Source organism: Oncorhynchus nerka, linkage group LG9b (assembly GCF_034236695.1).
Source record: "Oncorhynchus nerka isolate Pitt River linkage group LG9b, Oner_Uvic_2.0, whole genome shotgun sequence".
Classification (NCBI taxonomy): domain Eukaryota; kingdom Metazoa; phylum Chordata; class Actinopteri; order Salmoniformes; family Salmonidae; genus Oncorhynchus; species Oncorhynchus nerka.
In genome coordinates this window covers 10,541,934-10,557,703 of record NC_088424.1, presented here as the reverse complement: position 1 = coordinate 10,557,703, position 15,770 = coordinate 10,541,934, and the positions used below count along the sequence as shown (strand labels likewise).

The 15,770-nt window shown below is 42.2% G+C and overlaps 1 protein-coding gene across 5 annotated transcripts in view; it reads right to left on the bottom strand.

Annotated features, from left to right (window-relative positions):
* Positions 1 to 14,298, bottom strand: part of wdr33 (WD repeat domain 33) — a 39,250-nt gene extending 24,952 nt beyond the window's left edge. For 3 of the 5 annotated variants that reach the window (XM_029642022.2, XM_029642027.2, XM_029642025.2), the window contains exons 1-6: positions 14,108 to 14,297; positions 10,937 to 11,164; positions 7,964 to 8,032; positions 7,628 to 7,732; positions 4,135 to 4,230; positions 3,745 to 3,896 (exon numbers count right to left, since the gene is read on the bottom strand). In XM_029642022.2, the coding sequence (XP_029497882.1) occupies positions 3,745 to 3,896; positions 4,135 to 4,230; positions 7,628 to 7,732; positions 7,964 to 8,032; positions 10,937 to 11,140 (626 nt within the window). In that variant the 5' untranslated portion in view covers positions 11,141 to 11,164; positions 14,108 to 14,297. Of the gene's footprint in view, positions 1 to 3,744; positions 3,897 to 4,134; positions 4,231 to 7,627; positions 7,733 to 7,963; positions 8,033 to 10,936; positions 11,165 to 14,107 lie in introns of all 5 variants that reach the window. The other 2 variants (XM_029642023.2, XM_029642024.2) reach the window with 1 other exon arrangement.
* Positions 14,299 to 15,770: the final 1,472 nt, after the last annotated feature.

Sequence of the window (15,770 nt, the reverse complement as noted above, 5' to 3'; positions counted from 1 at the left end):
ACCTCTCCCATCAAGCTGTGCAGTGGCATTTAACAAAATTCACAAAAGACAAATACTATTTCATTCAACAGTCTTTCCCCACAACTAACGCGCTGAGTCAATAACACTAGAACGTATCTATCCAAAATGAAACACCTACACTATATATACACAAAAGTATGTGGACACCCCTTCAAAAGAGTGGATTTGGCTATTTCAGCCACTCCCGTGGCTGACCGGTGTATAAAATCGAGCACACAGCCATGCAATTTCCATAGACAAACATTGGCAGTAGAATGGCCTTAATGAAGAGCTCAGTGACTCAACGTGGCACCGTCATAAGATGCCACCTTTCCAACAACATCATATTTCTGCCCTACTAGAGCTGTCCCGGTCAACTGTAAGTGCTGTTATTGTGAAGTGGAAACGTCTAGGAGCAACAACGGATCAGCCGCGAAGTGGTAGACCACACAAGCTCATAGAACAGGAAAGCCAAGCGCTGAAGTGCGTAAAAATCTTCTGTCCTCGTTTGCAACACTCACTACCGACTTCCAAACGGCCTCTGGAACCAACGTCTGCACAAGAACTGCTCGACGGGAACTTCATGAAATGGGTTTCCATGGCAGAGCAGCCGCACACAAGCCTAAGAGCACCATGCGCAATGCCAAGCGTCGGCTGGAGAGGTGTAAAGCTTGCCGCTAATGGACTCTGGAGCAGTGGAAACGCCTTCTCTGGAGTGATAATCACGCTTCGCCATCTGGCAGTCCGACGGACGAATCTGGGTTTGGCAGATGCCAGGAGAACGCTACCTTCCCCAATGCATAGTGCCAACTGTAAAGTTTGGTGGAGGAAAGAAAAATGGTCTGGGGCTGTTTTTCATGGTTCAGGTTAGGCCCCTTAGTTCCAGTGAAGGGAAATCTTAAAGCTACAGCATACAATGACATTCTAGACAATTCTGTGCTTCCAACTTTGTGGCAACAGTTTGGGGGATGGCCCTTTCCCGCTTCAGCATGACAATGCCCTCGTGCACAAAGCAAGGTCCATACAGAAATGGTTTGTTGAGATCGGTGTGGAAGAACTTGACTGGCCTGCACAGAGCCCTGACCTCAACCCCATTGAACACCTTTGGGATGAACTGGAATGCCGACTGAGAGCCAGGCCTAATCGCCCAACATCAGTGTCCAACCTCACTAATGCTCTTGTGGCTGAATGGATGTAGGTCCCCGCAGCAATGTTCCAACATCTCGTGGAAAGCCTTCCCAGAAGAGTGGAGGCTGTTATAGCAGCAAAGGGGGAACTCCATATTAATGCTGGATTTTGGAATGAGATGTTCGATGAGCAGGTGTCCACATACATATGTATAACAATAAAAATGAAAAAACACAATCAGGTCTAAACTGTAACCCAAAAGCAAGCTTCACACTAGACGTAAACCCAAGTTCAATGAATCTTTCTCAGTTTGCACAAGCATTACCATCTATACTCCACCACAAATTACCAATGCCTACAATAAGTGCATTTTTCTTGGCCTTACACTAAAGCAACAGTAAGCAAGCCAGCTAAAAATCGAAGTTCTGTTGAAATTCAAAATTAAATCTAAACCTGCCCTTATCAACATGCACAATATCTGCAAGTGATTCATGATCTTCAACAACTCTTAGTCAGTCCCATTGCGGTCCTACCCACCTCTATTCCTATTCCCTTCAGTGTTTACAGACAGAGGTGATCAAAAAGGTGAAGCCAATATGGCGAAAGCTCCGCCTTGCCCTCCACTAGACCTTGTGAAAAGGCCATAATGCATGAACTAATCAGATTTGTGCACACAAACAAGTAAAAGCTAGGGGAAAATGTAACTCGGATGTCTAGTGTGAGATTATAGAGCAGCAGTATTTGACCAACTGAACTTCTGTAGAGATATGTCCCAGGTGGTCTGTTTTGTGGATCAAGCAATATACACTTTACAAAATGATGGAAATGATAAGCAGTGGCACCATATTATTTCCAGATTTGCATAGGCCTAGGTCTGAAAACAGACAAACTGATTTATTTTTACAGCGTCATGAGGTAGTGCATTCCTGTTAGTCAATCAGATAATATGGCTCCATCTGTAGTTGGAGCAAGTTGTAACATGGTGATGAACTAACATACTAGAGCCCCCCTGACCACCCAGCCTATAGGCCCGAACTTGACTCATACCAACAGCAAAGACAGCCTACACCTGACATAACAGACACCTGAGGAACTTCTTGACTAGTTCCCTAATTGCAATCTTCAGTTTGAGCATAGCCATCAATGCTTGTATGATGGCAGTGCCCTTATCCTCCTGTTACAATTTTCTCAGGGCTATGGCCACAGCCCTGAGACGCTTTATTTTCAATTGGTCCTGGAGATTCAATGCACGTTAAAAACATTAACAACAAGACAGTAAAAGTGTCTCACAAACATTAACAGTCAAAGAAAATAAGTTGTGGCATTGAGAAATTATGTATTCAAAAAGGTGAAGCTTTAAGTTGTTTTAGGTCAGAGATAAACCCAGCATAAAACCCTATTCATGATCTTTATTGAAAATTTTCGTAAAGCTCCATGAAGGCAACCACCACCACAATGGCAACCTTTTATTCAATAAATCCCTCTAACTCCACCGCCCCATTCAATGTAGATCTTAGAGCTGCAATATGTAACTTTTTGGCTGACCCAACCAAATGCACAAAGAAAAGTGTGTCATAGATCAATCACTCATTGAAAGCAAGTCTAAAAGCTGTAGATTTGTTCTATGTGCACTATTTCTATACTTCCCGTTCTTAAGTTTCGTTTTTGTATCTTTTACTTTCGGTTCTGTACACAAGCTTCAAACAGCTGAAAATGCAATATTTCACAGCGGTTTAGATGGTACAATGATTCTCTACACTATACTTGCTTGTTTTGTCACAACCTGACAATTAGGCGAACTGTTCGAATTTTAGCAACGAAAGAGCGATTTCTGCATAGTGCATCTTTAACTTTGAATATACCAGGGTTATTGATTGGGGTGGTGGGAAGGTGGGTGGTCGAAGCGACCTTGTGGGTAGCATAGGAATTATAAGTGAAGGGTGATAGCCAACTGCTCTAACCCCAGAGGAAATTTGGTTGCGTGTTCAACAGAAATAAAGTCTTTATTCAAGAAGCTATGGGGTCACTTGTGGATGTGGGTTTTGTTACTGGGATAAATTAAATGGCAGACAACATGGGAGTGGCAATATTGGTGGATTCAAAAGGTGGGAATTGTAGATATGCATTTGCCTACATCTCAAAAAACTTCAAACCAACCATGGGACTGCGGTAAAGTGTGTGTATGGAGAGACCCTATGTGTGTCCATAAGAGGGATAATACTGCCCCCTTGTGGAAGTGTGCCACATTCAAAACTACCTATGCAGCAACGTCAAGTGCAACCTCTCCACTTTATTCGGTATTAGACTGTCCCCCTGGGCTCATCTATGTAAACCAGTAGTCTTTTAACGTGCACCTTTTGAATATAGATATAGATCAACACTTTATTTAACAACACCGTGAAAATCAACCTTTTCTGTACATAGTAGTTATGTATAGAAAAAATCAAGATACACAACTCATCATGAGCCACAGGCAATGATGATGGCAATAAGAAAAGATCAGTGCAGTGTTGCGACAGCACAGACGTACATTTATCAATCATTTTCAGGGGAAACAGCAATAACAACAGTAATAGGCTGGGGTTAACTACAGAAAATGGTAGATTGTGTATAGACCTGGCCTCTCTAATCGCCTCCTTGTGAGCCTGGAACATCTTGACGTTGTTCATGTTGGACTGCCAGTACTTGACGTAGCCGCCGTGGTCAGCCGTCAGCATCCACATGTCGTTGTGAGACCAGGTCATGGCCCGCACAGGGCTGTCATGGGCCTGAGGGGAGTAGAGAGAGACGTAGTCAGAGAGAGCACTAGGACCAAAAACACAGGGCTGGAGACACATTTCTAGAAGACAGTGGATATACAGCTGACATTTCTTGTGGTTCCAAGAGGTGGTTCGCTAACACCATGCCTAACCTTAAACTTTTTTTTTTAAGAAAGTGTATTCAGCCAGCGGAGCCAAAGGTTAAGTTAATTGTCAGGTGTTGTAGGAGGGAGGATTCAATGTTCACCTGTAAGATGGTCTCAAAGTTGAAGGTGAGTCCGTTCCACAATGTGAACTCCCCACTGGAGGCTCCTGTGACAAGACGCCTCCCCTCAGGAGTCCACTATGAACGAGGGAGAGGGATGGAGGAGACATGGAGGAATAGTTTGATCAATTAAAGGGGTAATGAAGAAGGGAACAAAAAAATAGGCAAGAAAAGGAAGAGTGAGACTGAACTTAGTAATCACATTCTGAAGTGCCCATTTATATTCTGCAGAAAACTCATTTCCTGGTGGGCCACGTGTGTGGCTTTTGGCTTATCCCTTGTACTTGATTGATCCAATGATTTTTGTCGACATTTAAAAAGTTTGCATAGATGCAACAAATGGCTGCTACGTTGCATTTCCATTGAACTGTTGTGTCGATAAAAACAGCTGGACGTAATGACAAAAAAAGTCAGCTAAAACCTTGTCGAATAAAAATGTAGTGGTTGAAGTGTTTCCAAATTTGCGCATTAGTGACTGCCCTCCCACCTAACTGTTTCATGTCTCAGGTAGCCCACAAAAGTCAGCATGGATACAATGCAAGAATTGACTAATATTTGCCGTATTCTAATAATTCTCATGTGTCAACGTATCGCCAAGGTCCGTGCCATGGTGTAACTTTGCCCTCCCCGGGGCACAACTGAGACAGAGGACAAGTACATTACAGTGTCTAGTTTGAGAAACAGACGCCTCACAAGTCCTCAACTAGCAGCTTCATTAAATAGTATCCGCAAAACACCAGGATCAATGTCAACAGTGAAGAGGCGACTCTGGGATGCTGACCTTCTAGGCAGAGTTTCTCTGTCCAGTCTCAATGTCAACAGTGAAGAGGCGACTCCGGGATACTGACCTTCTAGGCAGAGTTTCTCTGTCCAGTGTCTGTGTTCTTTTGCCCATCTTTTTCTTTTCTTTTTATTGGCCAGTCTGAGATACGCCTCTTCACTGTTGACGTTCAGACTGGTGTTTTGCGGGTACTATTTAATGAAGCTTCCAGTTGATGACTTGTGAGGAGTCTGTTTCTAAAACTAGACATTCTAATGTACTTGTCCTCTTGCTCAGTTGTGCACTGGGGCCTCCCACTCCACTTTCTATTCTGGTTAGAGACCGTTTGCGCTGTTCTGTGAAGGGAGTAGTACACAGCGTTGTACAAGATATTCCGTTTCTTGGCAATTTCTCGCATGGAATAGCCTTCTATTCACAGAACAAAAATAGACTGATGAGTTTCAGAAGAAAGATCCTTTGTTTCTGGCCATTTTGAGCCTGTAATCGAACCCACAAAATCTGATGCTCTGGATACTCAACTAGTCTAAATAAGGCCAGTTTTATTGCTTCTTTAATCAGAACAGTTTTCAGCTGTGCTAACACATTTGCAAAAGGGTTTTCTAATGATCAATCAGCCTTTCAAAATGATAAACTTGGATTAGCTAAAACAACGTGCCATTGGAACACAGGAGTGGTGGTTACTGATAATGGGCCTCTGTACGCCTAATAATAATTTACAACATTAACAATGTCCACATTGTATTTCTGAGCAATTTAATGTTATTTTAAATGGAAATTTTTTGCTTTTCTTTCAAAAACAAGGACATTTCTAAGTGACCCCCAACTTTGAACGGTGGTGTATGTTTTAGCACGATGTTCCAAATGCTTGTATCGCAAGAATCAAGGTATTTTTCTTCTCTCTTTTTAGTCTCGTATCCTTCGATCCATCTGTGCTGTGTGCACCTTCCCCCTCGCACAGACACCAAGCCCTCCCCTGCCACTCACAAAAAAGGGAGGAAAGATCACTTCTTCCTCTCTGACAACAAGCCGTTTCAACTCGCTATTTGCATTTAAGGTATGTCCCAACATGTAATAAGAGGAGAACTTAACCTTTGTAACAATACCCTTAAACATAAAGGATTACCTGGCTACTCACTAGCGGAAAGGCAAACACCTGTCTATGTAAGATCCCACAGTTGACAGTGAATGTCAGAGCAAAAACCAGGCCAGGAGGAGGTCGGAGGAATTGTCCATAGCGCTCCGAGACAGGATTGTGTCGAGGCACAGATCTGGGGAAGGGTATCAAAAAATGTCTGCAGCATTGAAGGTCCCCAAGAACAAAGTGGCCTCAAATGGTGTTTCTCTGTGGAGATGGGAGAACCTTCCAGAAGGACCACCATCTCTGCAGCACTCCACCAATCAGGCCTTTATGGGAGAGTGGCCAGACAGAAGCCACTCCTCAGTGAAAGGCACATGACAGCCTGCTTGGAGTTTGCCAAAAGGCAACCGAAGGACTCTCAGACCATGAAAAACAAGATTCTCTGGTCTGATGAAACCAAGATTGAACTCTTTGGTCTGAATGCCAAGTGTCGCGCCTGGAAGAAACCTAGCACCATCACTACGGTGAAGCATGGTGGTGGCAGCATCACGCTGTGGGGATTTCTTTAATTGTCAGGGACTAGGAGACTAGTCAAGATTGAGGAAAAGATGAACGGAGTGAAAACCTGCTCAGGACTTCAGACTGGAGTGAAGGTTGACCTTCCAACAGGAAAATGACCCTACACAGGAGTGGCTTCGACACAAGTCTTTGAATGTTCTTGAGTTGGGAGAACAGTACTGAGTAAAGAGTCTGAATACTTATGTAAACATGATATAATTTGTCTTTCTTTCTAAAAACCTGTTCTTGCTTAGTCATTATGGGTATTGTGTGTAGATTGATGAAAAAATATATACATTTATCAATTTTAGAAAAGGATGTGACGAAACAAAATGTGGAAAAAGGCAAGGGGACTGAATACTTTCCGAATGCACTGTATATCATGAATTGCCCATTAGTTAAAACAAATAAAAAATAATAATAATGTAATAAAAGCTTTTTAGGTCTTATAGCCCAGCCCTAATTCGGAGGTGAAACTTGCATCCAGCCAACCAGAAAAGCAAGGCGAAGATATTCAGGCATTCTTGAAAGTCAGAACAATCCTTCTCCAGCAAATAAACATTTTTATAGTTGGGAGAAAAAATAGATTTAGCAAGCAGTAGGCATTTAATTTAAAATGTGGACTGGAGCTATATAGGGTACGCCTACCTTCAAATACCTTCAAAACTATTCGGCAATCATTTATTTAAAAAAAAAAAACAGTTTCCATCATTTGTCGCAGTAAAAAAGTTAAACAAAATCAAATCCATCCGCTGATCAGAAGAACTTTGTCCATCTTAGGAACATTTCTGCTATAGCTGCCTTTTCCATTTCACATGTCACAATGTTTTTTGTGTCATTGCTGTCTATGGAAACCTGCCTAATGATTAGTTAGGAACTCCCTTCACCTGGTTGTCTCGGTCTTAATTGGACATAAAACGAACAGAAATAAAAACCAGATGACACAGCCCTCCAGGAATTGAGTGTCACCCCTGTAATATGGGCTTCACATGGTCTCAGAAAAATACGAGTAGTCTGCCCTGAACAAGTGCAGAAAGTGTGAGGGAAAAGAAACTTACCCTTATGACAAAGACAGGGCACTTCACTTTGTTCGTGGAAGTTCGGACAAACTTTGTGGTAACTGCATTCATGGGGTTACTCAAGATGCCCACAGGAGGAACCAGCTACAAGAGCCAGAGGAATAAAGGGAGATGACTGAGAAAAATACACACATTTCAGCATATTGTCTACAAATGGGTACAACATTTATCAGATCTAGCCAGGAACACGGACTTGCTAACACCCTGACACAGATTCATTGATAGCATATTTTCTTCTTAGATTACGGACACCAGAAGGTAAAAATCACAGTTTTAACTGTAAATCATATAAGCCTAGTATCTGTCCATACTTACATCATTGTAGCATCCTGCATCTGGTTGGATGGCACGGAAATCTCTGTGGTCTCGCTGCCACAAACGATTCTGCAGTCAAGAAAAAGAGAGCATTTAAGGAACCATGAAAAAAAAATGGACAAAGGTCTTTGCATTTAAACACATTTTAGCCAAATACATACAGTTCAATCAGAAAGTATTCAGTCCCCTTTACTTTTTTCACATTTTGTTATGTTATAGCCTTATTCTACAATGGATTAACTAAAACATTTTCCTCAATCTACACACCATAATGACAAAGCGAAAACAGGTTTAGACATTTTTGCAAATGCATTAAAAATAGCAGAAATACTTTCCATAAGTATTCAGACCCTATAAGACTCAAAATTGAGCTCAGGTGCATCCTGTTTCCATTGATCGTCCTTGAGCTGTTTCTACAACTTGGAGTCCACCTGTGGTCAATTCAATTGATTGGACATGATTTGAGTGGTGCAAGCGGCTCCCAAGAGACGCAGCAGTCTAAGGCACTGCATCTCAGTGCAAGAAGCTTCAGTACAATCCCTGGTTCGAATCCAGGCTGTATCGCATCTGGCCGTGATTGGGAGTCCCACAGGGCGGCGCACAATTGGCTCAGCATCGTCCGGGTTTGGCCAGGGTAGGCCGTCATTGAAAATAAGACTTTGTTCCCATCTGACTTGCCTAGTTAAATAAAGGTTACATTTAAAACCGAGCCATGATGTCGAAGGTAGATCTCCGTGACATGATTGTGTCTAGGCACAGATCTGTGGAAGGAAAATGTCTGCAGCATTGATGGTCCCCAAGAACACAGGGGCATCTACCATTCTTAAAAAGAAGAGGTTTGTAACCACCAAGACTCTTCCTAGAGTTGGCCGCCCAGCCAAACTGAGCAATCGGGTGAGAAGGGCCTTTGTCAAGGAGATGACCAAGAACCGAATGGTCACTGACAGAGCTCCAGAGTTTCTCTGTGGAGATGGGAGAACCTTCCAGAAGGACGACCATTTCTGCAGCAGTCCAAAAATCAGGCCTTTATGGGAAAGTGGCCAGACGGAAGCCCCTCAGTAGAAGGCATATGACAACCTGCTTGGAGTTTTCCAAAAGGCACCTATAGGACTCTCAGATCATGAGAAACAAGATTATCTGGTCTGATGAGACCAAGATTGAACACTTTGGCCTGAATGCCAAGCGACACGTCTAGAGGAAACCTGGCACCATCCCTACGGTGAAGCATGGTGGTGGTAGCATCATGCTGTGGGGATGTTTTTCAGCGACAGAGACTGGGAGACTAGTCAGGTTTGAGGGAAAGATGAACAAAGCAAAGTACAGAGAGATCCTTGATGAAAACCTGCTCCAGAGCACTCAGGACAGCCTGGGGCGAAGGTTCACCTTCCAACAGGACACGACCCTAAGCAAACAGCCAAGACAATGCAGGAGTAGCTTCGGGACAAGTCTCAATGTCCTTGAGTGGCCAGGCCAGAGCCCAGACTTGAACCCGATCGACCATTTCAGGAGACAGCTGTGCAGCAACGCTCCCCATCTAACCTGACAGAGCTTGAGAGGATCTGCAGAGAAGTGGGAGAAACTCCCCAAATACAGGTGTGCCAAGCCTGTAGCGTCATAGCAAAGAAGACTCGAGGCTGTAATCGCTGCCAAAGGTGCTTCAACAAAGTACTGAGTAAAGGGACTCAATACTTATGTAAATTATACTTTTTTAAATTATTATAAATTAGCAGATTTTATTTTTTACAAAAACAGTTTTTGCTTTGTCATTATGGGGTATTGTGTGTAGATTGGTTAGGGGGATTTTTTAAAATCGATTTTAGAATAAGGCTGTAACGCAACAAAAAGTGGAAAAGGTCTAGGGCTCTGAATACTTTCCAAACGCACTGTACATACGTGGGAGTGAGTGCTCAAGTACAGCTCTCCACGTTCATTGGCATGTCTGCGTGTGGATATTAGAAACTGGCCGTGTCTGAATACCCGTACTTGCATTCTAAATACAAGTAATGTTGGGTATGGGCAAAAATTCAGCTTTTATAACATTTTGAAAATGTAGTATCCTTTAAATGCCAGGATGTCATACTCATTTTGGCTTTTCATATAGTAAAATTTGCTGCACACTATTGAGGAAGAGAAACATCAATGAAGACAGTTGTCAGCTGGTCAGCGCATGCTCAGATTACGCGTCCTGGTAATCCGTCTGGCCCTGCGGCCTTGTGAATGTCGACCTGTTTAAAGGTCTTACTCACATCGGCTATGGACAGCGTGATCACTTAGTCCCCTGGAACAGGTGGTGCTCTCATGCATGGTTTCATGTTTGCCTCGAAGCGAGCATAGAAAGAATTCAGCTCATCTGGTAGGGTCGCGTCACTGGGCAGCTTCTGGCTGGGTTTCCCTTTGTAATTTTTGATGGATGTGGCAGGGCTGGCAAACTAACGAGCCAAAGAGCGTCAGAGAAGTTGTAGTAGGATTCGATCTTTCATAATATTTGTCAAACATCACCAGCGTTTAGCCTATATTTATGTAATTAAAAGTCTTATTAAAGTTAGGCTACATTTTGTCACCTCCCTCGCATCGGTTTGGACATGACGCTGTAAGCCAATATCACCTGCATATTACCTACTCTTTGACATGCAGGCTTTTTTTTATGTACGTAAAGGCCTACATGAAAAACAGATTTGAATATTATTCCAATGTTGGCCTTTGATCAGAATAAATAGTTTGATAGTGATTTGTGTATTTATTTTATTTCTTGGATGATTTTTATTTTACTTGTCTTGGAAAATAGGACAAGTGTTAATGTTGAGCCCTGAGCTGCTATCCAATGCAGCGCCATTACTCTGTGCACAAAGTCCAGTTTCTCTAGAAACACGCCTGTGCTTTGGTAGCTGGAAAAATGTTGTTCATTGAGTGGGTCACAAGAGAACTCAAAAGTTTGGTCACAAAATAACTGATGCTTCAGGTCACGTCCATTACCTCCAGGTGTCTAATGACAGACGGGTTGTAGTCGATGGTCTTGCGGTTGACAGCCTTACGCATGCGCTTGCCGTCGAAGGTGAGCTGCTGCATGGCCTGCTGCTGGGCGAAGTCGGGGCGCTTGTAGAAGAGCTGCCGTGGTGCCTGGTGCTGGAACCGCGGCATGTGGAAGAACCGTGGCGGGGAGCTGGTGTCCGTCGCCATGGTCAATCTGCTGCTCCTTTAAACCTGGGAAGAGATGGAAGATGGGGGCGGAGGTGAGAGGCAATTGATCGGTCGGTTGAAAAGTAATGTGTCATGAGTACAGAGAAAATGCTAAACAACACAATATTCTCACAAAACACTTGGGCAGTGCTTCTTCAAAATATAGCGTACTAAATCCATTTTGAAAGGGCATCAAAGCCATCTCATCGGGTCTAACAGGTTTGTGCAGCCATTATTTAGGAGATGAATTATACTGTAACTATAGATGCCAAATTCGGCTTCGGCCCATGTAACTGATTGGGCATGGAATTTGCAACATTCCTCTACCAAGAAGCTTTATCACCACCAACATCCACAATATACAATTTTCAGAACAGTCAACTTATAAGTAGACGCTGTCTAATTGCAGAGTTCTGTCTTTTCAAGAAACAAGACATGACACCTCCCCTGACTGGACAGGCACAGCTGAAACGGCAAACATATACCACAAGTGGGAAGTGAGTTTTAGACCTATCTAGGATCAGCCAATCCAACCCCAAATTCTAACAACTTTAAAGTAGGCATATTTATTAGGGCCGGGATGATACCAATTAGTATCGTGGCAAGAAAACAAACAAAGCAGATATGAACTTATTTAGGAAATCAGGCCTAATGTTGGAAACAAACATTATGTTGTCATCCAGTCACATTTATTTAATTTTCCAAGCTATAGCACAATATTTCACACATACAGCAGGTTCTTAAAGAATCAAAGAGTTTGGTGTGCTTCGTGTTTTCACTTTTGTCATGGAAAAAAACAATGTTGCGATACTGGTACCTTCACAGGCCTACTATTCAGGTCAATAAAAACATCTGACCCTGGACTAGCAGTGACTGATGTAAATCAGTTCAGATGAGTTCTAGTTTGGTGAGCTTGCAAATATGGGCAAGTCTAAATAAAAGAGTGTCAAAAGGGGTGTTGTTGCAACAGGTTTCCAGACTTTTGTTGCCCGTCTCTCATAACAAGAGGGATTGGAAACAAACAAAAAAACATGGCTTCAGTCATACCATCTTGCAAGCATCAATTATAGGTTACATTTAAACGTTGTTCTGTCATACTATCGTAAACAAACTTATTAATCTGTACATTGAACCTATGGTGAACCTAGGTGTACAGCTAGCCTGCCATGAACACAATTCAAACTAAGAATGCAACAGTCAGTCTACGCTACTTCACTGTGACATTCATGTATGCCGCATGTAAGCAGTACCTAAGTGAGCTTTGAGCACCCCACTTTCCACACAAACTCAATTTAGGCAAATTAGCCTATGTATAGGCCTACTAGAGCAACAACATTCAGTACTGTACACACATTTGCAGAAAACATCTCAATGACACCAAAGAAAACACTCCCGACTGCCTTCTATCCACAGCATGGGCATAAGGCTGGGTTTACATAAAGGAAAATGACCAGAAACATCAAAACACAAACATATCCTACAACTAGAAGTGATACTAATATGTTTATGATCAGAGTGGGACCACTTATAATAATTGGGCAATATTCCAACATGCTCTGGTCCCACACTGTAGCCAACTCCTTTATCAATGTCATACATGTTATGTCATACCTGTTTAGCATGAAACGTGTTTGGCATGACAATGAATGAACACAGTTGCCTAAAGAACAAACAAAATGTATCACAAGGCTAATCAAAGTGCATTTCATTACACTTTCACATGTAAATAACTAAATGGACATTTTACATAATGTGGTAATAAAAACAGAACCCACTGGCAGTAATACCCTTTATCAAACGTTAAGCTCAGAAACTTAACAAAATGACTCATATCAAATAGGCTAGTTGACAAAATTGTCTCATGTCATTCTTTTCAATACATCAACATTTTCCCAACATGTGTCCATAATAAAATCCACTTTATTTTGTGCTTAAGTTAAGGACAGTCCATTATAATCAGGACACTAGTGAAGAAATATGCAGTGATTCGGTGTGCAATTGTTCCTTGTTGGATTTGTATAATTGACAACTTCCACGTATGTCCAAAAGTAAGCGATAAAGCGGTTTAATTGACAAACATAACTACCTTGTGAGGGCAACATATGCAACTATTCAAACTTTATTTGTACCCCTAGCCCGGGTCCAAAATATAGCTTACTGCGATGTGTCCAAAGCCAGCATGGTTGGGAGGTAGCTAGCTAGCTAACGTCAACTGGCATATGCTTCTAGGCTAATTGATTAGCTAACTAAAATTACCCGAAAAGTTATTACGTCCAGAGTCAGATATGTAACTAACTACCAGTAGTTAACTAAGGTTGGTTAGCTATTGGTTACTAAGACAGCTAGCTAAATGTATAAGCTAGCTGGCTACTGTTTCAATTCTAAGAGTCTGAATTTCTTGCCGCGGTAACGTTATCTAGCTAGCAGCACACGAGGTTTCTATGCTAGTTAGCTAACCAGCTAATGCAAGCAAGCGCACAGTGGATCCTGGCAACCAGTGATCGGCTGATTAGCTAAGTTAACGTGAAGTTACACTGGCTGGTTTGGTTGTTATCCAAGTTGTTGACCAACTGCAATAGTATTGTATTTGGGGGAAACTAAGCCTAAAGTTAGCCAACTAGTTAAATTGATGTCAACAAGCCATTAACGTTACTAGTCTTGGAAATGGACGAAGTGGTGGCTAGCCAACTAACGTTAACGCTTGCTAGCTAATTCTTAGCTAACACGCTAACGTAGGTCAATATGAATAACAAAGAAAAACGTTAGTTAGCTGCCAAACTATTAAGGGATTAGTTTACGGTGTATGGATGTATAGTAAGCTATTTCAAGGTTTGTGTCCAACACGAAAATAGACATCACAATCCGTTCCTCTTCAAATTGATGTTTTGTTCCTGACTTGACAACGTAATTAAATGGCGCCCGGTGGAAGTCGTCTTTACAACAACAACGCGATGCTTAGAAACTCACCAACAATATCCAATGCAGAGTTATCTAGCTATGGATAACTAGATTCTTCTCAGATATACTCTTTTTGAGAATCATAAGCGCCTCAAAGTTTATTGAAAATGTATCGGTTTGTCACTTCTCGTGTTTAGCCACCTACGCCGGCCTCCATTTCGGCGCTTTCTCCTCGTTCAGCTTCTATTTTTTTTTCAACACGACTGACTACATTACGCCTGCGGTGGGAGTTTCAAACGTCATCACGTAATTAGGGTACTGGTACTACTACTACTACAACTAATAATAATAATATCAATAAGAGGATTCGATCATCTGGACCAGGCGCCCGGGTAGGCGTCTATTGCACCCTTACAAAAAAAGATTGCAGTTTTAAAATCTGCAGTAACTGCAGTCAACTGTGATATTTTGGACGCATTAATCGCAGAATAACTGCAGTTGAACCGCAGTTATACTGCAAAATTACTGAAGTAAAGAAAATGTTATTTTGGACGCAGCATACTACAGTTATAATGCACTCTAACTGCAGTTATACTGCACTCTAACTGCAGTTATTCTGCACTCTAACTGCAGTTATAATGCACTCTAACTGCAGTTATAATGCACTCTAACTGCAGTTATACTGCACTCTAACTGCAGTTATACTGCACTCTAACTGCAGTTATAATGCACTCTAACTGCAGTTATTCTGCACTCTAACTGCAGTTATAATGCACTCTAACTGCAGTTATAATGCACTCTAAGTGCAGTTATACTGCACTATTATTGCAATCGTTTTCCTCAAGGGTGGAAAGTTGATTACATTTTTTTTTCAATATGACTGACTACATTAAGCCTGCAGTTAAAGATTCCTAATGTCATCACATAATTAGGGTACTGTTATTACTACTAGCTATTACTGTGACGAGTCCGACGGAGGGTGGCTCCCCTTCCCGTTCGGGTGGCGGCGGTCGTCGTTGCCGGCCTATTAGCTGCCACTGATTTTATTTCCTCCCCCTCCTTGTATGTTTATTGTTAACACCTGTTAGTTAATGATTAGTTGGGCTTTATTAGACAGCCGGCCCGCCGGTTTTTTTTGTGCGGGATTACTTATTGCAACCTTCGTGTATGTAGTAGACGATCGTGTTGTTCCTGGTCATGTATTCTGCTGTACTGTTCTCGTACCCAGTGTTTGGGGCATTTGTTTTTGAGCACCTAGTGTTTCGTGAGTGCATTAAATAGCACAGTAGTGAACTCTGTTTCCTGCGTCTGACTCCACACCCACGACACACAGAGCGTTACAACTACTACAAATAATAAGGACATTCAATTCATCTGGACCGGGCGCCCAAGTAAGCGTCTGTTGCACCTGCGCCCTTACAAAAAAATATTGTAGTTTTGAAACTGCGGTCAAATCAAACATTATTTGTCACATACACAAGGTTAGCAGATTTTATTGAATTTATTTTCAGCAAAATTAACATGTGTAAATATTTGTATGAACATAACAACATTCAACCTCCAAATCGCTCCCGCTCCAAAGTACAGGCATCTGTGTAACGCTCATTCCTTAGACGATAAACGCGAATCCGACCATCACCCCTGGTGAGACAAAACCACGACTCGTCAGTGAAGAGCACTTTTTACCAGTCCTGTCTGGTCCACCCCTGGTGGGTTTGTGCCCATAGGCGAC